The sequence below is a fragment of the Solanum dulcamara genome, chromosome 8 (assembly GCF_947179165.1).
Source record: "Solanum dulcamara chromosome 8, daSolDulc1.2, whole genome shotgun sequence".
NCBI lineage: Eukaryota > Viridiplantae > Streptophyta > Magnoliopsida > Solanales > Solanaceae > Solanum > Solanum dulcamara.
This window is the reverse complement of record NC_077244.1, coordinates 63683457-63709548: the sequence shown is the minus strand read 5'-3', so window position 1 is coordinate 63709548 and position 26092 is coordinate 63683457. Positions and strand designations below refer to the sequence as shown.

The 26092-nt window shown below is 37.1% G+C and overlaps 1 protein-coding gene across 3 annotated transcripts in view; it reads right to left on the bottom strand.

Moving 5' to 3' along the window:
- Window positions 1–463: 463 nt before the first annotated feature.
- LOC129901435 (sister chromatid cohesion protein PDS5 homolog B) overlaps window positions 464–26092 on the bottom strand; it is a 41591-nt gene continuing 15962 nt past the window's right edge. Inside the window, exons 12-30 of one of the 3 annotated variants that reach the window (XM_055976605.1) lie at window positions 25716–25895; window positions 24757–24899; window positions 23536–23662; window positions 21702–21851; window positions 21456–21524; window positions 16595–16731; window positions 15160–15280; window positions 13084–13218; window positions 12803–12996; window positions 12590–12737; window positions 12364–12501; window positions 12146–12229; window positions 11568–12053; window positions 11435–11502; window positions 11313–11361; window positions 3527–3555; window positions 2494–2594; window positions 1347–1411; window positions 464–870 (exon numbers count right to left, since the gene is read on the bottom strand). In XM_055976605.1, the coding sequence (XP_055832580.1) occupies window positions 838–870; window positions 1347–1411; window positions 2494–2594; window positions 3527–3555; window positions 11313–11361; window positions 11435–11502; window positions 11568–12053; window positions 12146–12229; window positions 12364–12501; window positions 12590–12737; window positions 12803–12996; window positions 13084–13218; window positions 15160–15280; window positions 16595–16731; window positions 21456–21524; window positions 21702–21851; window positions 23536–23662; window positions 24757–24899; window positions 25716–25895 (2457 nt within the window). In that variant the 3' untranslated portion in view covers window positions 464–837. The remainder of the gene's footprint in view (window positions 871–1346; window positions 1412–2493; window positions 2595–3526; window positions 3556–11312; window positions 11362–11434; window positions 11503–11567; window positions 12054–12145; window positions 12230–12363; window positions 12502–12589; window positions 12738–12802; window positions 12997–13083; window positions 13219–15159; window positions 15281–16594; window positions 16732–21455; window positions 21525–21701; window positions 21852–23535; window positions 23663–24756; window positions 24900–25715; window positions 25896–26092) is intronic. The other 2 variants (XM_055976606.1, XM_055976607.1) reach the window with 2 other exon arrangements.

Genomic DNA, 26092 nt, shown 5'->3' with positions numbered 1-26092 from the left:
TCACCTACAATGCAAGTGATCGAAAAGGCCTCCAAAAAGCAGGACATCCAAATAGGTAAAAATTTTAGGTAACTTTTTAATTTCTCTACTATTTTCCCTTTTTCCTCATCACATAACAGCTGATGGTCCATAAGTTATCCCAGACAAAATACAATGTCGTGGGGGTGGGGGGATGGTGCAATACGTGACATGAATTCTAAGTTTTCAACAAAATAAACACAAAACATCTTTGTACTATCTCATTAGTACCATGAACAATTTAACGTAAAATCTATTCTACTTTATGATTTGCATGTGAAGAATCAACTCAATCACTCAACTATGCTTCATCCAACCAAAACTACAGACGACTTTAATCCATTCTAATAGAGTTTTTATCTTTACATGAACCAGCGAAAAGTGGTTCAACCAAGATCGCACAATACAGATCTACAGACTTGAATATCATTTAGTCTTCTCAAAATCATTACCATGACATACATTAATATAGCTTTTGGTGAATATACTTTAATGTTTGGATTCAGAGTTACCTCACTTGTATAAAAAAACAAAAGCAAAAACGCATCAACAGTGAAATATTAACTATTTACAGAAACCATAAAGAGGGGGCGGGGGGCGTAATATCACCATCTAAACACTAGGTTAATGAAAGCATCTCATTTAACTATATATTCACAACAGCCAATTGTTAACTCCTGCCCAAAGACTCAGCAATTTGCTAGAGGATGGCTGAGAATTATGATGTAATCAGTCAAACATGCACCCTGGCTGAGATGGAGAATGCCAAAACAAAAATACTCAGCAAGTTAGCTCTAGTTTATCTTTGTAAAAATATATTCAAACTCTTCGACTTCGAGTCCTCCTAGCAATCTGTAGTGCACCCAAAAGACAACTTTAGTCAGCAGATAAACCGAAAAAGTTATTAGCTTGTCTAAAAACTTACTAGATTAAACAGAATAATTTAAATGTCACAATGTTAATAATTAGAATGTTCTAGCATGCCTTCTGCAAAGCCATCTCTCTATACCCCTGTCAATTATTTGAGAAAGGACCTAGCTCTAAAGCTACTTCTTTTCTTTCCTTTTTCCTGATAAAAATGTCTATAAAGCTTCAACAAAAACAGGGGCTAAAAGAAAAGATAAAAAGTTGGTGGGTGCAGAGGTGAAACCAGGTGGCTCTTCTAACAGTGTTGATAAAAGTTGATTTTGTTAAAGCAGAGGAAATACCATACAAGAATTTGATTTACTAGTTTTTCTGTTCAGAAATAGCAACCACCATCTGAGCTAAAAGGAAACTAAAAAAATAGCAACCTGAAAGTAAACAGAGGTGAAAAAGGTGAATCTTACAACATCCTCATTCACATCAATGACCTCAGAAACTGATGAGTCAACAAGAACACTCTCCTGATTCTCTGCAGCAGAAAATAACAAGAATCATAGAACAGAAAATGCAGACTTGCTCCTCAAAACACAAGCAATAAATTTACAAATTAATAGGTCGGAAAAAATTACAGCTCATATCCATAGCAAGAGTAAATGTGAACTGATTCATAACACTTTTAATCGCGACTCTATAAACAGGATGCCTCCTCTGTACGTGCACCTCATGACTTGTTGCCCAGTTTCATTTAAGGCAAAACAAGCTTTAAAATTGTAGGAAAATAAACAAGAGATGAAAGAAAGAAGATGAAACATATAAATAGAACTGAACTGATAAATAGGAAACATTAACACTTCTGAAAATTGGTGCACAGCACAAAAGGGCGCATGGCTCATGCGAAAGCATTTAATAAAAAGACAAAGAAAGAGGCTTCCACCTACGCTCTAGATGTTTTCTGTGTGAAGAACAAGCAGAGACAATAAACCAACTCTTTTTGCATTGCAAGTGAACTGATCAGTTGTGGCAGATGTTATGGGTGAAACCAGATAGCATCAGGGGTTCTCAAGTGTTGGAACAGGGATGGATATGCAGCCAAGAAGGATGAGAGATAGAAGATTGTCCCAGCTAGTATGTGGTGGTCAGTGTGGTTGGAGAGAAATCAGAGATGTTTTGAAGGGAAGAAGAGCAACATGCAGAAGTTCAAGTTAAACTGTCTAGCTCTGTATTCTTTTTGGTGTAAACAGTTAGTGATAGAACAAACAGAAGCAACTTATGCCGCTATAGATTGGTTGTAACTTAGCAAATAGAGCTCTATGTAACAACACTTTTGAAGGGGGACTACATTTTCTGATGTAGTATACCTGTGGATATATATAGACTAACTGTTACCTTTCTCCAAGAAAAAAAAAGAGAAAGAAAGAAATAACAATAATTGATTAGAGGAAATAAACTGAACTATCAATATTAAAAGCTTTCACATCAATAAAGAGACTCAATTTTAACAGACGAGCTAGTAATGCTTCTTCTAATTAGATCTAGCTTAGTTTTCACTGTGCACAAATCTGCAGAAGTTAAGGAAAAAAATATCGAAATAAACATAGGTAAGATTCTTACCAGCTAAGGCAGTCCTTTTACTACCACTCTTAGCTTTATCTTCTGACAAGTCATCTTCTTGTTGAGAGACGGATCCAATCATGTCTATATTTTTCCTTGGGCTATAAAATGAAGAGCACTTGTCATTGTCACTACAATCAATCTTTTACAGGTCATATTATAGCTTCCACTACAGAATAAAAAGCAGAATTCAAGCATATGATGAGAACAATGTATGCTGTCTGGGCACATAAATGAATGGCAATATGGGTAAACATGTTTTACATGATGAACCCATGAAATATCATTTCTTATAGAAGAGACAGACATGAAAAGCTGAGGACAGAAGAATATCTATGTTTCATATATTTTTCACCCCTTCAATGTAATATATATAATAACCCGGCCAGCATACAAGCACAAGTGCAGGGACCTATTCTTGTGGACCCAAGTGGCAGTCTAGCAGGCAGGTGATCCTACATTCAAGTGGAACCCCAGGACGCAGATGCTAATGCAATCCCAATTAAGATTACACAAAATGCATTACAGGACATCCAAATCCAAGGAAATTTTGGGTGACCATATAAAAATGCTTCATCTACCTGGTTTCATAAGATGAACACCTACATTAAGGAAAGTACCACCGACAAGTTAAATTGACTATCAAGAAGGAAATGGATTGCACCAGAAAAATTCCTTATTTGAATCTTGAAGAATTTTGCAGTGAATTGAACACAATTAGAGTTCATCAAAAAAGTTTTCCTAGTTGGCTATGTTACGGCCATGTATTCTGTATCAGGTACGTATTATATGACGCTTCTGTGAAATTATTATGCTCAAAATCCTATTAACATATATTTTTAATTCATGACATAGCATATATGATAGCGCATAAAGTTAGGAAAAGGAAGAATATATGATAAGCAAACAATTAGGTTCCTGACTTTGGCTGAGGTCAATTAACATGTTTAGTGAATTATTTTTTTCAGAAAAAATGCAATTCATCACATAATCCTTCTCCCCATAAAATAATCAGAAAAAAGTAACAGCTCACCGGCGCAATGATTGGAGACCACACGAATCCTGCATATTAACTCAGTGTCAGGAAAAAATTCAAACCAAATTTGACCAGATCTTATTACTTAAAAAATAATAAAGTGCAGAAAATGGAGAATAAACTCGAAACGACAATGTGATTACTGTGATTGGAGGGAAAAAAACGTCCAATTGAGAAGGTCAATAAAATTCTAATTCAGATAAGGATTTAAGGGGATTTTTTCCCAAAAATCTTTATGCGGAGGCAAATATGAGATTTACTTTCTAAACACAAATAAGCAAACTACTTTTGATATTAACAGCTCAATCAAAAGTTAATCTTGTTGACAACAATGCAAGTTGAAATTTGATGCCATTAAGATAGGTAATACAATCAAGAAAGATTCGCGTGGTGAAAATTGAAGCAAGGGCAACAAATATGTAAAGGTTCTACTTCATGTCGGAGTGTTAAACAGAAACTCTTTTGAGTTGAGCAAGACAAAGTATTCAACAAATCTTTCACAAGTATAAATCAATTAACTTCAGGGCATTGTTAGGTAGGAAATATTGCAATTAGGATGTTGGAGCTTAAGAGCAAATGAGTTATGGACAGAAGTTTATAGCCAAATCTGAAGGTTGAAATGCAAAGGGAACATTCGCAAACAAAATCATTAGCATTTTATATTGTATTTATTTTTTAGTAGCATTGTATATTGTATTTAGAAGTCTAGATAGTCATCAAAAGCCTTACTATTTTTCATTTCTCTATTGTTTTGTTCACTCTCATCCTTAAAATGGCACTTAAGGTTGTTTAGATTCTTGGTTACTTATTACAATAGAGATTCTAATTCTTAAATAGCATGTTAATGCACCACTTTGCAAGTCTACCTTACATGAACTCTACAGAAGACTTTTGCTATATTCAATGCAGTTCAAGTATATGATGGAACATGATAAATATGAATGAATCATGCATATTAACCTTTGTGCTCAAAGTTAGGAAAGGATCAAAGAGATGGTTATAACTCATTAAATGCTGTTGCATAAGATATTAAATCTTAGATCTTCTACTGGAGGTTTGCTTCTTAAAAACAAAAACATAAAACCTTATTCTGCTAGCTAGATAAGTTGAGTATATAACGATGTTAGCATTACCGGGTCAAGCAAGGAATGGTTAATAAAAGTCCCCCAAATCTCACTATCCAAACTGAGATGTTACATGTGCAAATTTCCATTGTTAACCAACAGCAAATCAATTCTTTTTTATCTGGATGTTAATTATTAATTCATTTTTTTAGGAAATGCTTTGAATAAGAGAATGCAACCCAATGTCTGTGACTAAGTCAACAAATCGTACAAAGTAATAATACGGTTAGCAAATACAACTCTATGATAATCCAACCACAATAAGCTCATTACCCATGTCAGCGAAAAATGTAAAAAGCACTTCGAGCCAGTGTTTTGGAAGGCGAGGGCCCTCTTCACTGAGCAGTATAATGAAAAATAGAGGACAAAATCAGTGGCAGGAAGAAGTTACGCAAGAAAAAAGGAAAAAAAAAGCTCCCGGAAACAGAGGAGAAAGAAGAAAGACGAAGAAAATAGAAGGAGAAGCAAGTATCTGAACAGCTGAACCCTAGCTCTCAAGTACCGGAAAACCAGATGACGCTGCCAGAAAACGGAGGAAGAAGCTACCCTCTAAGTCAGGCGTAAAAAAGACCTTAGCTTTCAAGTCGTGTATTAAAATTGTGAGAAATATTGAAGAAACATATTACTGAATTGTGTATCTACATTATTACACAAAGACCCTATTTATAGACGCTACATACAATCCTTTACCAAGTCGGATACTATTTCAATTCCTATTTCTATTCTAAATAGGATTGTATATACCTATTCCTATTCTAACACTCCCCTCAAGTTGGTGCATACAAATCATATGCACCTAGCTTGTTACAAATATAATTAATACGAGGATCAGTGAGAGACTTTGTGAAGATATCTGCAAGTTGGTCACTTGACTTCACAAATTTGGTAACAATATCTCCTGAGCGTATCTTTTCTCTGACAAAGTGACAATCAATCTCAATGTGCTTAGTCCTCTCATGGAACGTTGGATTTGATGCGATCTGAAGGACCGCTTGATTATCACACACAAATTTCATATGACCGGTCTCTCCAAACTTTAGTTCTCTCACCAACTACTGTTTGATCCAAACTAGCTCACAAGTTGCTACCGCCATTGCTCGATATTCTACTTCTTCACTAGATCGAGCAACCACATTCTGTTCCGTACTCTTCCACGACACCAAATTACTTCCTACTAAAACACAATATCCAAATGTAGAACGTCTATCAGAGGGTGATCCTGCCCAATCAGCGTCTGTACATCCGGTGATATGCTCATGGCCTTGATCCTCGAAGAATTATTGGGAGCTGACTTTATATATAGCAGAATACAAACAATTGCATCCCAATGACTATCACAAGGAAAAGTAACAAACTGGCTTACAACACTCACAGGAAAAGAGATGCCAGGTCTAGTCACTATGAGATAATTCAACTTTCCAACCAATTGTCTATATCTTTCAGGATTACTAAGTGGCTCCCCTTGTCCTAGAAGAAGTTTAACATTCAAATCCATAGGAGTGTCAATGGGTTTACATCCCGTCATTCCTGTCTCTTCAAGAATGTCTAAGGCATACTTGCGTTGAGAAATAACAATACCTAATCTAGACTAAGCAACCTCAATACCTAGAAAATACTTCAATCTACCGAGGTCTTTAGTCGGAAAATGTTGAAAGAGATGTTGCTTCAAATTAGCGATACCAGCTTGATCACTGCTGGTGATAATGATATCATCAACGTAAACAACCAAATAAATACACAGATTTGGTGCAGAATGTTTATAAAACACAAAGTGATCAGCTCCACTACGAGTCATGCCAAACTCTTAAATTACTGTGCAGAACTTCCGAAACCAGGCTCGAGGAGACTGTTTCAGACCATAGAGTGACCTACACAATCGACATATTAGGCTACTAGACTCCCCCTTAGCAACAAAATCAGGTGGTTATTCCATATAATCTTCTTCCTCAAGATCACCATGCAGAAAAACATTCTTAATGTCCAACTGATGAAGAGGCTAATGGCGAACAACCACCATATATAGAAAAAGCCGGACAGATGCTATTTTAGCCACGGGAGCAAAAGTGTTGTTATAATCTAGTCCAAATATTTGAGTATACCCTTTGGCAACAAGGTGTGCCTTAAGCCGATCAACTTGACCGTCTGGACCAATTTTGGCTGCATAAACCCAACGACAACCAACAATAGATTTACCTGCATGAAAAGAGACAAGTTTCCAAGTACCACTTGAATGTAAAGAAACCATCTCATCAATCATAGCGTGCCTCCATCCAGAGTGGAAAAGTGCTTCACCTGTAGTCTTAGGAATAGAAATAGAGGGAAAAGATGATACAAAGGCATAATGGGGTGATGATAGATGATGATAACTCAAAAAAGCATAATGTGGGTTAGTATTTCGAGTAAATCATACACCTTTTTGAAGTGTAATCGATTGGCAAGAAGGAGGCAAGTCCGTAGTAGGAGCAGGATCCGGCGCATGACATGAATCATCTTGAACTAGTGCTGGACAAGGACAACAATGATAAGTCAGGAGTGGCAGAACTACAACAGGAGATGTAGAAGTAACCGTAGATTCCTCAAAAGTCGATACAAGTAAGACTTGAGGTATGGGTAAAACCGCAGAGACATCAGGATGATCGGAAGAGGTATAGTAAGGTTGAGATTCAAAGCATGTGACATCGGTGGACATAAAATATCGACGAAGATCAGGTAAATAGCAATGATACCCTTTTTTAACGCGAGAGTAACCAAGAAAGACACCTTTGAAAGCACGAGGGGGCTAATTTATATTTCCTTGGGGCAAAGTTATGAACAAAGCATGTGCTCCCAAAGACACGAGGAGAGATAAGAGTAAAGGTATGATTGAAGAAACAGTATGGAATGTGGAACCTGATTCTGAATAGAAGATGACGACATTCTATTAATTAAATAACAAGACGCAAGAACCGTATCGCCCCAAAAAATGCAGCGGAACATGTGATTCAATGAGAAGAGTGAGAGCAGTCTCAATTAGATGCCTATTCTTTCTTTCTGCCACGCCGTTCTGTTGAGGGGTGTACGGACAAGATGTTTGGTGAATAATTCTTTGGTGAGTCATAAACTCCTGAAATTGGGAGGATAAGTATTATAAGGCATTATCACTACGAAAAGTACGAATAGAAACACCAAACTGATTTTGTATTTCAGCAAAGAAACTTTTGAATATGGAAAATAACTCAGAACGATCTTTCATTTAGAAAACCAAAGTGCATCTTGAATAATCATCAATGAAACTAACGAAATAACGAAATCCTAAGGTTGAACTAACTCTACTAAAACCCCAAATATCAGAATGAACTAATGAAAAATTAGACTCTGAAAGCCCCTCAATACTACGTTAAAATGTAGCATGAGTGTGTTTCCCAAGTTGACACTACTCACAATCTAATATGGATAAAATAGACAAACTAGGCACCATCTTCTGTAGCTTGGGTAGGCTCGGATGTCCCAAACGTTTGTGAATTAGGCTTGAAGGATCTGTAACGGAGCATGTTGTGAAGGAATTTGAAGAGGTAAAATAGTAAAGGCCTTGTGATTCATGTCCTGTGCTAATCATTTGTCCCGTACTGTGATCCTGCATGCGAATGTAGGGCATTCGTCAAGCGACTAACAAATGCCAGATTAAAAGGAGAACCGGGAACATAAAGAACAGAATCTAGAGTGACAAAAGATAGGGATTTGGCTTGTCCAACCCCTTTTAGTTTTGTTTGGATTTCATTGGCTAAAGTAATAGCAGGAAGAGGTTGCGAATAAATAATATCGGACAGAAGTGATTTGTTACCAGTAATATGATCAGAAGCACCCGAGTCCATGACCCATGGTTCAGCAGTACTAGACTGTGAAACACAAGCAAAAAAATTACCAGCAACAAACCATCAGGCTGAGCAATTGAGGTTACTTGTGGAGATGTTTGCCTACTTGCTCGATACTGAAGGAACTCATCACATTCTGTCTGAGCAATATTGGGTGGTCGATCAGGCGGAGCAACCAAGGCTACTTATGGAGATGTTTGTATACTTGCACCATTTCGAAGAAACTCATTATATTCCTTTAGAGCAATAGGATCAAAACTGAGTGGTGGACCATGCAAAATATAACATATGTCACGAGAGTGTCCAAGCTTATGGCAATAACTACACTTGGATCGAGGCTTCCCAAAACGAAATCTTCCTCGTCGATTCTCCATAGACTGATATGTTCGTTTTTCTATGACTTGAGATGCGATAACAGAGGAGTCAACGGTGGATGATGAAACGCCTTTGTGACTGGGAGGCGCGACAACACGAAGTAGTCTAGAGAGTAACTCATCTATTGTAGGAACCGTACGACTAGCTAAAATCTTATCACACACTGAATCATGGTTAGTAGGCAGTCCAACAAGTGTAAGAATTAGAAACAACGTTTGTATGTGCTCTTGTTGTTTTCCACATTGGTAGTGACGGGCATCAACATTTCAAATTCTCCATGACTGCTTGTACTTGTCCCAAGTAAGTAGACATCGAATTCTTGTTTCTTTCAGCTGGTCATTCGAGATATGACATCATAGAAACGAGATATGTCATTAGTGTATAAAGCACGAGCCTTTTTCTTAGACTGAATAACATGTTTGGAATGGGAGAAACAAGGGCATCAACTTGGAATTAATAGAGCGCCACAAGGGACCACATAATTGAGCATCAACCTTCTCCCATTGTGTTTTGGTTGTTGCATCTTCAGCACTAGATTTTGCCTTTTCATCTACCACACATGATATGTTCATTAAGTGATCTTGGACACCTTAACCTTTGCACCACAACTCAACTGAGGAAGCCCAAGCTAGATAATTTGAACTTCCCATTAATGGTTCAGAAATGATCATAGAGCTTGAACTTCCAATTCCCATATTTTTTATGCAAATGTGTCAAGCCCAAAAGACAACTTGTGAAATCAGAATTTCTCCCTCCAAAAAAAAAAGAAAAAATATAAATAAGTTGGAAATAGGCTGCCGAAATCTGAAAAATAAATGTCCAGTCGCCGGAAATACAATTTGGTTGCCGAAAACTAGTTAGAATTAAAAAAAAGTATATGGTCAGCCTCGGAATGGGGAGGTCACTGGGAAACAAATTGTCGAAAAAACTGGACAACCACCGGAAAATCTGCGGAGTGATCCTAATTTCTAGTGATATTTTTCTCACAATTGCTCTGATACCATGTGAGAAATATTGAAGAAAAATATTATTGAATTGTGTATCTACATTATTAAACAGAGACCCTATTTATAGACACTACATACAATCCTTTACTAAATAGGATATTATTTACTATTTCTATTCATATTCATATTCATATTCCTATTCTAAGTATGGTTGTATATACCTATTCCTATTCTAACAAAAATAAAAACTTTGCTTTTCTCGCCTCGAAGTCGCCTTTCAGATCGCCTCACGCCGGAAAGCAAAAAAGGCGATAAAAGGTCACATTGCCTCAGCGCTTAAAGCGAGAGGCGAGCGCCTTTCACAACACTGCTTCGAGCTGTACTATTATTTCGTCTTAAAGAACTTTAAGGATGTCAGGTTACTAAATTAATAAGTCAGGTTACTAAATTAATAAGTCAAAAGCCTTCTTCTGATTTTGAACAAATCAATTCTTGAATACACAAAGCGTAATGAAGTAGAATATACTTATTTCCAACGACACCCATGGCATCTGTTTTCTTGCTGGTTAGGCACTTTAGTAATGAGATTTATTTGTCTTTTGGTTGATTAGTAAAGTCTTGCTTTGTTGTTGGAGCAAGTGCTCACTAGGCAGGCACTTTTTATCTTCATCTGAAACTAACCAGTGTTATGACAGGAATGCTGGCCAGAGAGAAGGCAGTCTCTCTCGTGAAAGATGGCCAAGCATCTCTTCTTTCTTTATTATTTCAGTTTTCCTTTTATTTAGGGGTCCAAGAGGCTAGAAGATGGTGACTTCTGTGACAAGGGTATTGAGGAGAGGTGAGGACTGAGGAGGGCCTACTATTGATCTACATGCCACTTTCCAGATGACACTATGGCCCCTTTCAAAAAGAAGTCTATGGGAGTGCAGAAGTATCCAACTCTAGCAAACCTAGCACCACCAGGAATTGCATACAAACTCGAAGCCACCTCACCTAAATGCATTTCAGAATGCGTTTCACCCACAGCTTTCACCTGACATCTTTTGTCTAGCTAATTGTCTTCTCTTCTGAATATCTGCTTGAAACCATTATGTCGCGATATATGCATTCATCTTAAAGTACAGGTCCCTCCAATACCAAAAATCAGCAAGGGCTCCCTGTAACAGACCTTATATATAGCTAAGAAACTTAGGCAAATCCTTCTAGGCTTTTTTGATTGGAGTTCAGGCCACCTATTTGTTTAATAGAACAGTTGTGACAGCAAAGTTGCAAAACTCAGTTCTGGCAAGCCGTCCTTTAAAAGGATCAGATCAGAACTAGAAGTGACACTAACTAAGAATGCAGAATGAAACAAGGAAACTTTTCCTCCTAATATGCCCAGCAATGATCCTTATTTTTTTCACAATTTCTGTTACAGGGAACAAGTAACAGACAATAGAACATTTCCTACACACTATCTCTTATATCTACCAATCTTCTGACCGACCTTGAGGGAGTTGTTGCTAGAATCATGAACCTCTGTGCTTCCAGAACAACTGCATCATCAAAACAGACATGTCATGTAAAAGTGAATGTTGTTAATTATACCAATATCAAAGAAATTCTCACCAATTATCTTCCGGAGAGCACAGTTCTTTATGCTGCCTGATTAACTTTTCAGCATTATTTTTGCTTCCCTACACATTCAAAAGTTGGAACAAGAAATTCTGACTGAAACACTGAAAGATATGATAGAATATACCTTTGAGATGCAGATATCTGAGCTGTTGCCTTTGATGGATTTGGAAGGCTCGCGCATTATGGTTTTACACCTTGAGATTGTATCTTTTTCTTTAAGGGAACGTGGATTTTCATCCTTCTGATCAGACAAGGGTCGTAACCTGACAGTTCTCGAACAATATGGTTGCTGCTCAGTTCTAATCACTGCTTCAATGGCTCCATGTGCATCATCTTCATGTTCATCATCCATCGAAAACTCCTTATGTAATTCAAATGATGCAGAAGCTGAAAATGGTTTAGATGTTTTTTGTCTTTCTCTAGTAGTGAACTCCTGATTTGCTTCACTTATCTCCTCCTTATCTGAATAACCGCAATTCTTTTTTACCATGCTCAATGGGAGAGGGCCCTTTTTGAAAAATTGCATTTCCAATGTGCGGCCCCCACTGTTACCTGACTGCATCATGCCATCTTGACATTTTTGGTACTGTGTACTGATGGTGCCAGCAGTCTGAGATAAAACAGGAAGAACAATGAGAAGAAAATCAGTTACGCACTTCCATGACAGCTGATAAAAATCCATGCAGGGGTAAAGGCATATACCTGAGCTTTCTTTTTCGAAATATCAAGTAAATTCCTAATGAAATTTTCATCTAGCTGATAACGAATTAAAAGATCACTTTTCCCCTGCAAAAGAAAAGAGAAACTGTAAATAAAACAAAAAAAATAAACAAAGCAAATGCCAATCAAACAAAAAGAACTTGCCTGACTATTATGTAAAAAAAAACAAAGCAAATGCCAATCAAACAAAAAGAACTTGCCTGACTATTATGTTCTTGACCCACTTTATAGAGTGAAGATGGCAGTAAAATAAGTCCAGATATATGCGAATGAGATACACCTGTGTTGCTTATTACATCCAACAAAGAAATCCCAATATCTGACAACATATGAAGATTCTGCAACATGACCACTAGCATAGTTCAACATTAATATATTTAAGAATAAGGAACTAGCATCAATTTCAAAACCAAGGAAGACACTGACAGGAGTAATTTGTGCATCAACAGCATCCTCGGCCTTTTTTATTGCATGGAAGATACTTCTCAAGTATGAGCTAGCTTTACTAACGAGGTCCACGGTGCCATCAGAGTAATTAAAATCAATCAATGCTCGCAAGCTGAAAACAAGTGGACTGGCCCAAAAGGATAGTAAGAAAAAGATGAGGTGTTTAAAGACAACTGACGAGTAAATACTAACCTGAAAAACTGAGGGCAGGAGTTGGCATCATGGTGATCAGCAGTGGGAAAATTTGCATCATGAGCTAGGACATGGATCAGGTAAACCACTATATAAACAGGAAAACCAGTCACATGTCCAGGCATTGTAGACATTTGATTTATTCTTGCTGCATTTCCATATACATGTACAAATTCTTCCATGTATTTCAAAGACTTAAGAGGGGGAAAAAAGGATAGCATCAGAAGAAGGAAAATAAACTGACAAAGTAAGAAGAAACAACAATTTTAATAAAAACCTACAATTTGTTGGAGATCTTCTGAAGAGTCTGTGGCAGCAAATGGAAATGCGCATGCATATCTACAAGGAATCTTATGTTCCTTCAAAAGCTTTTGCACCTTCTTAATAAACAATCTCTGTACTAGAGGAGAATTATCCTATCAAAAGTTATAGGAATCTATGATCAGATACTTCAAGTATTACAAAGTTAAACTCAAATGCAAGCTGCTATCAATGTTAACTTATATACACATGGGCCTTTTTCTTAATAAGGATATACACATAGTCTTCCAATTCATCCAAGTCAAATTCTGCTAAACTGAATATCAGGAAATTGACGACTCTTTGACCTAAACAAAAGTTTATTCTATCAAGCATGGCAGAAAAGAAAATAAAACAAGTCAAGCTGGAAAATATAAATCGAACGCAGGAAAAGAAAGAATTAGTCCAACATATAGCAAAGTCCATACCAAGACATTGTCTAGATTGGCTTCAGTATACATGATCATATAGAGTTTGAGGAAATTGCAGAAAGGGAGGAAGTAGCATGGAAGCAAAGATCTAAGGCTCAAAGAGGGTGACAGAAACACCAAGTTTTTCCACAAAACTGCAAACTGTCAAAAGAGGTAGAACAACATTGATAATCTGTTGATCAATGGGGTCAGTGTAACTGAACCAGAAGAGATCTGAGAAGAGATTATAAGCTTTTATCAAAATTTATACTCAGAAACAGAAGATTGGAAACCACAGTTCGACCCCAGAGAACTTATGATCAATGAGGAAGATAACTTACTATTTTCCATGGCTTTCTCTATCCAATGTTGGGGAATGGTTAAATGTGATGTGGTAGCTGTTGTGCAGAATTTTTATGAACAAGGCTTCTTCGAAAAAAAGCTTTAATAGCCTTTCATAGCTTTGATTCCTAAGAAGGTGGGTGCTTCGAAATTGAAGGATTTTAGGCCTATCAGCCTTGATTGGCAGCTTATACAAGATCATCTCCAAGCTTCTGACAAAAAAGCTCAAAAAAGTGATGTCAAAACTGATGGATGTCCAACAAATGGAATTCATAAAGAGTAGGCAAACCCTTAAATTGCTTGGACTCGGGTGCAAGTGTCCGATACGGGTGAGGATCTAGATGTTGGATCCTTGATGATCTAAATTTTAAAATTTGGTGATAGATACGGGTACGGGGATTCGATTAAAAATAATTCAAATATCTAAAAATAGAGTTATAAAACCAAAATTATGAGCTATTATGTGGAAAATTTGAGAAGAAAATATTGATCAAGAAGAGAATCTTGGAAGGAGATAAAAGAAAAAGGAGTGACATTGAAAATTCTATACACCATTTTCTTCAATTTCACCTCAACTTTGTTTTGATTACAGAAATAATTGTATCTGTCAGAAATTTCTCTGTCGATTTTGGTCAAAGTACTCAAAATCTGTTGACTGGATTGGGTATGGATCCCACCCCCACACACTCATGACATGTCAACACGGGTGCGGTGCCGAAAGTGAAAAGTCCGCTCAGCTTAGGACAAATTATGGATGCTATCTTAATAGCAAATGAAAGTGTAGATGTGAGGAATATTTCAAACATTCCAGGAATTCTATGCAAGTTGGACGTGCTAGAAGACATGCAAAAGTTCATAAATTATGGAAGACGTGCTACTTTATCTCCAGTGAACCAAGGCTATCTGAAATCAAAGACCTCTCACCAGAGAAAAAATATTGCAAGAGTTCTATTTGCAGAACTAACCATTACTCTACTCTTAACATACATTAGTCAATACCATATAAGAAGACAAACAACATGAGAAATGACTACAATTCTGCTGATTGTAACAGTGACAAAGTAATATACTTGAAATGTATAAAGTCCTTGCAGAACCTAAATAAGATAACAGCAAGAACTACACAAGCGAGATGATTCTATAGTATGCAATCCAACTGTTATTAATCAATTATGGGCCGCAAGAAGAGACCTACAAGAATACTAAATTAGTTGAAACTCAAACTTATGCATCTTTTTGACCAGTGAATTGCTAGAATCAGTCAGCATTTACTAACATATTACTTTAGACTGGAGGTCTTCTAACCTTGGCTGTCAAAACTGTGCAGCGGAAAATTTGTGGCGAAATGAGTGAATCCCACCTTCTTGAGAGCTGAAGAACAGACTTTGCAGCAGCTAATCTAATATGAGCCTTGTCAGAATCACTGCTAAAAAAAAAAAGGTTACCAGTGATACAGTCATTGCAAGTGTGACAAACGCAACAAAGATATCACCTACACGAACAATGTTCCTTCAAGCTAAACTGAGAATACCTTTAACTTTCCAGCATTCATTTGTTCTTGTTAGATTTTCTTACAAGTTACAATGTAAGCATATTATCTACAGGAAATACACAATTGACCTGCAATACCTTCTGCTTGTCTGAAGTACAAGCAGCATAGCATCTACTAATTGGTAAAGTAGGTTTAAACATCTTCTGCCAGTAGGCAAGTGTAAGCTAATGGGGCAGGCCTTTGCACAATGGTAGAGTTTCTCCCTTGGAGTGTAGGTCACAGTGTCTAGGTATGAAAATAGCCTCTTCGCAGAAAACTAGGATCAGACTGCATACAGTATACACCCCTATCCCCTAGCCCACACTAGCCAAGGTGCACTCTATGCACGAGCGCCCTAGGCAAGTGTAAGCTAAGTAACATAAACAGACAAGAGGATAAAGTTGGACACAGAACAAAATTTAAATATTTTGGGCAAAAGACATGAAAAAGAAAAAGAAGATCGGAGGCTTAGGCTTGTGGCTGGAGTTTATGTGAATTCTGGCGCTATCCTTTTTATTTCTACAAGTAATATTTTTCATGCAAGGCACAAAATAACTTCTCTAAACGTTTCGATAGACTTGGATTCTGGTGTCCCAAAATAGGCTACTATGTCCATTTTAGGCGACAAAGATATCCAAAACAAAAGGTAAATAAATAATGTGTACAGTGTCACAGTCGTAAATTGTGTGCAGTGCTTCATAGGATGAGAGAACATGTTAGAATTGCTTTCAACCTAAGTCAAGCATATGCTAGGAGATAAACCATGAATCTAAACTACAGTTTATTAATGTCAGAGCATATAAGAGCCTTGCAAGGACATCAGTGCATGACCATGGAGATTGAACCTCTTCCACATCATTAAGCGGAGACATCTTTAAGACCAGTACTTATCTTACAGCTTCTGTATTTGTGTAGGGTAGTGCCCAATTCCTTAAGTTCTTCAGGCTAATATACAAGCCATTAACAATGATAATTTCATTCACATGTCACCAGGAATCGTACATTATCTAACTAGCGAGAGCCCTCGAATACTCTCAAAGAAGCATAATCTTTTTTTTATGACAAGGGAAACACACAGCCGCTACCCTTTGGGTGTGCACAGGCTAAACCCTCGCTCCTATGCAATAGATGATAGTGGTCATTATGGATGGGCATAATCCCACATGCTGATAAACATCTAATTAAGAATTCTGAAAAAATAATTGATACCTTGAGTTAATACCATCATAATGACCGCCCTTGTGAAGCATTTCCAGTATGATATCCAGTAAAAAGTTAATTGGACGACTGAAAGTTGCACTTTGATGGGGTAAAAAGCTCCGAACTAGTGTCTTGAGCCCAAAAATCTGCATCAACTGAACAGTTAGATGAAGCCATAGAAAGAGGTCCTAACTAGAAAGGTAAACTGTTTCACATTAACATCTTTTGGGTCCTTGCTCAAGTTTAGAACTAATTTGAAAATTATTGGCATATAAGCCAATCAATGAACTCACAGTCAGCTCCATGCAGGATCACTTTCAGATATAGTACCTGTCACCTCCCACTAGCACAAATATTGGGTGACTCTACCACTAAAACATAAGCAGATGGGAAGAACTAAGGTTGTTACTCCAGCTCTTCGACAACTAGGTCACCCCCTTTGAAGCAAGTTTCAGTTAAGAGCGTAGACAATATTTACCAGGGTAGATAACTAAAGAGATAGGCTTAATACATACATTCCTCCTCAACTTGCACAATATTTCCTTTTACACTTTTTCTTCACGAGTAGCTTATTACACACCTTCACTATTTTACCACATGGAAAGCACATCTCTTTCCAACGAATCTAGCGTATGAAGAGCAACAGCATTGTATTTGAAGATCTATTCGAGTGCCACATGTCCTCTTTCCTTCCCCATTCTATTTAACAGATCTAATTTACTCTTCGTTCCTCATATTTACCCTACAACATCGATGATTTTCTAAGCTTATTGATCCAAAATATTTCAAGAGAACTTTCTGTAGAATCCACCTTATTAATATTTTGGGTCTCTTCCAGTGAGGTTCTATGAAGATTCAGGCAAAATTGCGGTGAAAGCCTGAAAGGTGTGGAGGAAGAAAAGGATGTTTTGTAGGTGGGCTGAATCTAAGCTGGAGTGTGACATAGAAGAGCGGAATTGGGAAGGTTGTTTTGGCCCCAGATTAAAAGACGGATAAGGGTTGTGCAACTGGAGCTGTTGACCCCGGTACAGCGATGACGACGACTCTGGCGAATAAAGTGCCAAGGACAAGGGTAATGGCAACAGTTTTAGCTATGGAGCACTAGCACAGATGTTGTTATAGACCATAATTGTTTCAGTGCATAGGTGATCGTGGTGGTGGTTGCAGTTGTGATTGTGACGGTTGTAGTGGATGTGAGGGTTAGAGTGGTTTTGACACCACCCAGCAAATTAATATGCATTAATGGTCTTTTCTTTGTTGTTGGCTGCAAAGTCAACCTAGAGGTGTCTCTGGTTCTACGGCCATGCCCATTTGCTTTCTTTTGGGGACAACTGAATAGGATGCCACAGTTTTTTTTTTTTGGAAAATGGTACGATTGTATTCTTCAGCATTAAGGGCATGCTGGCCACCACCAAAAAGTGTCAATTACAAGCTTCCTATCAAATCTACAATCTGATCTATATCTACTATACACAACACACTCTTTTTTTGAGGTAAAGTTACACATTACACTCTTATTCCTCCAGCATAACATTTTGGCTTGTTCCAATCATTGTCATTTGGTTTGACTGGCGTTGTTGAACTGTAAAAGAAATGGGGAAAAATCTATTTGGAAATTGTTTAAAATTCTTTTAAAAAGTTATTGATCTGCAAAGGTGTGGAGGAAGAACTTGACCATTTTTTACCTTATGAGACTTGTCGCTCTATGATTGGTGCCAATGTTATCAAAGGCGAAAGGCGCAAAAAAACTCTAAGGTCTGTTGGGGCTTTAAGCACAAAGCACAAATAAACCGTGGGCTTTAATGAAAAAAGGCGCAAAGGGAGAACAAAATACAAATATATATGTTTAGTCCAAGACTAATAATTATAAACATGCATGAGTAATATATGACCAAAGAAATTGAAAACAAATTATGATAAAGTAAAATATCAATTGTTTAATGTCACTTCTTAAGAAGAGGCTCATTGGCAAGGAAAAGTTTGCCTTAGAACCTTGATGACGACACTGAAGCGCACATAAAGCGAGGCGAAGCGCTCAACACGTTTTGAGCCTCGCTTCAGGGCTTAAGCGAGCTTAAAGCGTGCCTTTGACTACACTGATTGGTGCATGTCATACACTTTCCAAGAGGATGTGTCTTGCATCGTCCAATGGATTTAAACACGGATCTTGCAAATTAAGGTGTAAAAGGGATTTTTGTGCAAGTTGGATTGGGTAAAGCAAGTTTTTAAGACAGAGAAATAACATTGATGCTGGTAATCAGCTATTCATTCTCAAGTCACATGGGATGGAATATGAGAAATTATGAATCAAAAAGATTTGCTGGAGGAAATTAATAGATTTTAGCCCTACTAAAACTTGAAACTAAGCGTGAAAATAGAAATTAACATTGCTGGCTAAACTACGCAGAGGTTTCTGCAATAAAATTTCCCCTAACAATCTGACAACTAACATGAAAAACTTGATTGCATGTAAATCGAAAACTAGTTTGGCGGTGTGCAATGTTTTTTTTATAATGTAGTTTGACGATGTGAAATGTTATCAAGGAATTTGAACACCAATCACCAAGAAACACTTTTTATAACCGAGAAATCCCCGAAAGTCAGTAGCTCAAGGTTCAAAATTATGTGGTTAATTGGCTTACCCCCTACCCTTCACTAAACTACCAGGCTTAGGCTTTTACTTACTGAAGGTTTCAAACTCATGATGTGCCCTAACCAACAAATCACGTGTTACACTGTTACCGCTATAGCAAAGCCTTAGGGGCCTAGAAACAAAGAATTAGAGTGATGAAATTCTCAAAAGGATTATATGTTGGTGAACATGTATAACTAACTACAAGACACATTTTGATGTATATATTTGTGATTAGAAGTGATTTATCATTTTATATTACTTTTAGGTGTCTATATTGTTCATGATCTATTTAGGGATTTTGGAGTTTGAATTCTGATACTTGGGAAATGCAATTTTAAATGGCATTTTAGGAATGTGATTTATAAGTTGCATTTCGGGAATGTGATTTGTAAGTCATATTGTGGAACTTCAATCTGTAAATATCACTTGTCGGTTGTGATATGTTATGATTAACCTCTAAAGACCATCCTCAAGACATTTGTTTCCTCAAAAAAAAAAATCTTACAATGGTGTTTAGTCAATTTGCTCACATTGTCAGTCCCAAATCCAAATAAAGTAGGGTTGCAGTAGGCTAGCAGGCAACATGGTCAGTGGGAATTCATATAGGCGACCTTAATAAGTTGGGACTGAAGCATCATTAATGTTGGTGGTGGAGGTGCTGGTGTCCGAAGCAGCTTGGACAAACCTCAACTATTCCATTGAATTTTGTTATTTCTCCAACCAATACAAATACTAGTAACTCTATCCATCAAGGCTTAGGCAGATGGAAAAAAATCACTTAGTATTGTTTGTCTCCACTAGGACTTGAACCTATGGTCTCATAGTTCTCCTCCATGCCATCGACCATTATGCCACACCCTTGGGTGTATCTGTTACCTTCACCTTCTTATATCTCGAGTTAATTCACATTTAATGTATGTGTTTAGCAACTTTGTGGAATTTTGAATAGAAAAATTTACATATTCGTACGAATTACATAAAGTGTAAACCAATACGGTGTGTTTGGTACGAAGTAAAATATTTTCCATGGAAAATATTTCCTATAAAAATAATTCTTGGAATACAAGTTGGTTTCTTACTTATTTTTTGGTGCTTGGTAAGTAAGCAAAAAAATGTTATCTCAAAAGCATTTATATGTAATCTAGTAAAATACTATAGGGGTGAGAGGGGGTGGGGAGGGGGGTCTTGAGGGTGGTGGGGGTGGGATGGCCAAGGGGTAGGGGTTGGGTGGGTGGGGAGGATACAATAAACATAGAATATCATTTATAGAACTTGTTTTCCCTACTTCCATAAGTAAGTCATTTTCCTCATTTTTAAAGGAACTTGTTTTCCTAGAAAAAATGTTTTCCAAAAATTTTGTTCAACCAAACATTGAAAGATAAGAAAACATTTCCTCCCATACCAAACATACCCAAAATCTCTTGAACAAACTAATAAAGAGAAGTCAAATTGTCATTCAAAACAGCTCGTATCAGTAAGGAGTTCTACATGCAAACCAGTACTGAAACCGCCAATTGATTAAATATAGTCACCAAAATCCACGGTTTAATTTAGGAAATGGGCATCAAGTTCATTCCGTTGTGTATATTCTCTTTGGAGAATTTCCTTGTGTTAAAGAAATGGACCTAAGCCTAACTCAAACTCAAAAGCTAGCTCCTGAGGGGAGGATTGTCCAAGACCATATAAGGAGACCAAGGACTTCTAATCCCACCGATGTGGGACTCCAACACCCCCACCCTTCCCAGCACACCCAAGACTAGACATTTGGAGGATGGATAATATAAGACGGGAGACCCAACATCAGAAACAATGAATTGGGATGAGTCTGGCTCTGATACTAACTCAATCCCAAAAGCTAGCTCATGAGGGAAGGATTGTCCAAGACCAAGGACCTCTAATACCACCGATGTGGGACTCCAACACCCTGGAATGGAACGGATGCTTGGTAAAGTTATCAGTTCTTAGTAATCTCGTCACATTCCTTAAACTAGTTCACAATGCTCAAATGCATAGCCATAAGAACTGCCAGTCAATATGAAGAGCAACTTCAATCTGTGAGTGCATTCTTACAAGATGGAACCCAAATGGAGACATAAATATTATTGGAAAAGATGCGGGTGAAGATCAGTTAGTTGACAGCCTTGGAATGATCAGAGACATGTAGACTGGATTCTAGACTGGTAGAACCCAAATGAAATAGGAAGAAGAAGTGAGAATAAGATTGATGACACTCACCTTTAATTGGCAAGAACCACTACATTCAGAAGTCTTTTCTAACAAATCCATATCCTCCAACATGGCCACCTAGGAAAATTTTTATCTACATCAGTAGAGAAGAAACAGAACAATTGCAGATATCAAAGTGAACAGGCTAAAAGAGAACTTATCAGTTATCATGCCTTCCTATTTAAGCAGTTTTTTCCATTTTTAGGGGAACAGGTACAGGTAGTCACTAGTCAGTATCAGAAGAGTAGAACTCACATCAGTAAGCTCAAATATTTCCTCAATGATATAACGGGTGACCACCTCTTCATGTGCTTGAAATGCTAAAACAGAATGTTGCGCCAAACAGCCCAAAGACTGCAAAACTGTTGGAAGCTGTTTCCCCAGATGCAGAGAATCCACAAGCATCTAGAAATATAATAGATGCAGATGAGAGAGAACCTTAGAATCAACTCATACATGGAGTAAAATGATAGACTAACGACACAAAACAAAAAAGTCTGAAAAGTAAAACCGCAGTCAAAAGGAAAAACCTCAAAGCACAGGGTGTAAGCACCACAATTTTTCAGTTTACAGTGTTTCCATCAGTACAAACGTAAAGTAAAAGCAGACACTCAAACTTGGCCTCAATTGAAAAGTAAGCACTCCAACTTTGAGAGTGCATATCTAGACATCTTAACTTGGTCTCAACTAGCAACTAAACACTCCAACTCATCCCAACAGTGCGAACACCCGGTGCAGGGGGCACATAAATTCTGGAGGTGTCTAGATGATCATTTTGTAAGTTGAAGTGTTCGACTGACACAGCGGAGACATGCTGAGGTGTCTAGATGTACATTCTCAAAGTTGGAGTATCTACTTGCCAGCTAAGCCCAAGTTTGAGTGTTCGTTATGTATTATGCCTAAATAATATGCCAGTAAAAATGGAAAAGTAGAAAATTTAATTTAATATGACTAGTAGAGAAAGGAAAACAATGAGAAAATAATGGATCGATCAATACAGAAGCACATTAGCACAACCGAGCCCATTTCACTAAAAGGGCAAAAATTCAAGTCAGTTATCTCACAGAGCATCTTTTTAAGAAAGTATCAATCTGTAAATTGTTGAGGTTAGAACATTAAATTAAAGACCTATGCATTTGATGCAAGAAGAAACCAAAATATCAATCTCTCAAAAGTTCAACTATAAGTGTCATCCACCACCACCAAAAATAGTTTTTTGATCAGGTAAAAACAGATTTAATCAAAAAGTATCCAGAAGATGCAAAGGTTACAAAAAGCTAGCTCCTTCCACTACCATCAAAATTAGCACTTCCTCTTCCATCAGAAACTTTGCATCTTCTAGGTTTCAGTGTCAGTCTGATTTTTTTTAACTCTCATCAGCTCCATAAGATTATTGGCAAAGTTGAAGTCAAATCACTAGAGAAAAACAAGGGGATGAGTGACCAACGGTTGGAAGCTTTGGGCTTAAACAAATTGGTGTCATATGTGTATCCTAGCAACCCATTATTTTACATGCAATGTGGGGCATCTTATGGATCCCCCACCTCAATGTGCATCTGAAGGCTCACCATATCATAACTCTTAAAACAATGACAACAAGGCGTCCTAGATCAAGACGTGTCTGATTGTGATATTGATGGTGGTCATGGTCGTGACTCGTGGTGGTAATGATGATGATTATAAAGAGGATGATCATGCTTATGATTATCATTATTATTATCATTATTATTATCATTTAGAGTTTTGATGATTATTATGACCATACAAGTATAAATTTATTTTTATTGTTATTATCAGTCATAGAGATGGTAGTACAAGTAGTAACAGCAGTAGCAAAACGTAGTACTAACTACTAAGAACAGTACCTGCTCAGCTGAACTGGTAGACAGGAAGCAAAGGCAAAACAGTTAAGTGAAGTATTAAAATTTTTCAATTTGACTTACTTGTTTGTAGCAGTTAGTAGAAGCTTATAGTCGGATCCCATTATTTTGCAATCATTAAAACGTAAAAGAAATCAGGCATACTCCAAAGATGCTGAAAATGAACAGACATTTTACATGACTATGCCAAGAAAATGACAGTTTGCCACCTTGCACAAATCTAAGAAAATGGACTGCTCTGAGGGGGCCATTAGTGCAGCAATTGCCGAAACAGCCAATTTTGCTTGAGCACGACTGCCATCCAAGCAAACCTTCTCTAAGAATGGATATATGTCACTGCAACAAAGTAAATACGACTGCTCTAACTCGGAACAAAAAAGAGAGCAGTAACTTAGCAGAACACACACAACAAGGAAGAACACTTTCCACTTTTCTGGAAAACAGAAAATAAATAAAAATTCTACATGAAAAAGAAAATAAGTGGGAAAATGGGAAGAAAAGTAAGCAGTTTCATAGGTAGAGTTCTACAAGAAGCCAACCCATTGAAGTATTTATGTAAAAACAAGCACAGAATGTCTAATCTAATCTTTCAAACAAGAAAGACGAAATCCATATTATCCTCCAGTTTTTTTAAAAAGTTTTTTTCTTGAGAAGATAACATTATATTATCCTCCAGTTTGAAGGTAAAGATTGTTTGCTTTGATACAAATTAGAAAGAAGCTGCAATCCTGTCTTATCAAATACAGAAAAGAGAAAAGAGAAGCTAAGCTGATGGTCAGAGGGATACACCCAGATTGAAATTAATAGTAGAAAAGACTCCATTTCTTCAGGAGTAGGAGTGATGCTAACATGGTGAAACCCTGGACCACTCCTTGGCTTTATTTAAATACAATAGAAACAAAGGGCAGACTTTAAAAAGAATTAGATGATCAACTTAAGACCTACATGTACTTGACTATGACACTACAATATAAAGTAGTGCCGTATAAAATTTTCTTTGACACTTATCACTAAATGAAATACTTTATGCCGAGAGATGCTCATTCTAAAATAAATCAGACGAAGGTAATGCTCAATCCTGCAAATGAAAAATTACACACATCATCACAAAACGAGGTATTGGAAGGGAAAATTGTTATATATACTACAGTAAACAGTAAATACTGCATGGTGCTTGAACCAAAGAGTGATCTATTCTCAAACTAAGAGACTGAAATTTTCCATCAGATTGTATGCTACAAAGTCATGTAACAGAAGAACTAATGAAAGCTCAAACTATCTATCAGACTCATTCTTTTGTATACTGCAGTCACTATAGAAAGAAAAGGGCATTTTCCTTTGGGCTGGGAGGGCTTCCACTAGGGAAGGAAACCTGCTCTCTGGTTTCTATAAAAATGCACCATGCTACAACCTAGAATTCGAAAAATTACCCAAGGTTGATTGACATGTGGGATCCTTCTTTTGCAAGAATCCGGATCAGCTGTTCATTGAATGGGATAACCTCCTCCAACAACAAGTTCCTGAATTCTGTCTCCAAACCTCTCAAGAGTGAAGGAAATGCACTGAGAATAGTCTGGCGAAAAAGGGATGAAGGTGAAGAAATAGCATACAATTGAAATGGATGTGAATACTATATGAAGTAAAATCTAACACACAAAGTGAGTGAAAAGAAAAGGTTCAAAGAGGCACATAAAGCTTAAGTTTTCCTTGCGCCTTTTTCCGAACAGGAGAACTTCATTTCAAAGAAGTGATTTAACTCACCCAGCAGATGCCTATACGAAGCAACAATGAAAAATAACTCTGTAACAAAAGGTTATCTCTTTAAGCAAGACAACTTTCACACCTGTCATGTTCAAACAGCAAAAAGATCTGAAGCCTTCTCTGATCTCCTTTTCAATTAACATAGTGACAGTATATTACTAGCGACCTAAGTTTAACTTTCTAGAAATCAACAGATGCTTTTGGTGCATACATGAAGTTCCCTATTGTATAGATGATTGGGTGGAATTTGTAGAGAATCATTTCTTCTTGTAGATTCTTTACCTTTTGGTATACCGTTGTATACAACAGATTTTTGGCCATGTTTATGAATGAAAATACGTTACTTGATTAAAAAAAAAAGAAATGGAACTGCAACAGGAACTCTCATAGTTTAGTGCACCTAACTGATGTCAGTATTTCAATTGAATGCTGAAAAGGAAGAGAGGAAGAAAAGACAAGAATGTATTTAGACTATTATAGTATAATCTGCAGAATAATCAATCTAATAGTACACAAAGTTCCTAAATATTGGGTGTGGAGGAGCACTGAAGATGATGATAAAAAAAAGGTTGCCAAAATTCACCAATTTCAGGATTCTTCTTTTAATTTAAAGTGACTTATCTCTTACCAAGAGAAGTTGCACAGCAGAATCCTCCAAATGCTTACTCCCAAATCTGTCGTCAGAAAGATGATCAAAAATACAGCGCACATGCTCCAAACCAAATAGATTAAATGAACATTTCATGGGGAGTAATTGCAGAAACTCAGTATGCAGATTCTTGTTGCCAGTCATTCTCAAAAGGTCATCCTGGATAAGGGACAACAAGATTTTCATTAAATTTGCAGAGGAACTGATAATGGTGCAATAACTCAAATCTAAAGATGGGGAAAAAAAAGAAGATAAGATTACTCTAATCCACAAAAAAGTGCACTATCATGTTATCATGAACTTGCATGTCCCAAAAATCTGTCTTAACCCAAATCAGGTGTGCATATAGTCCAGAT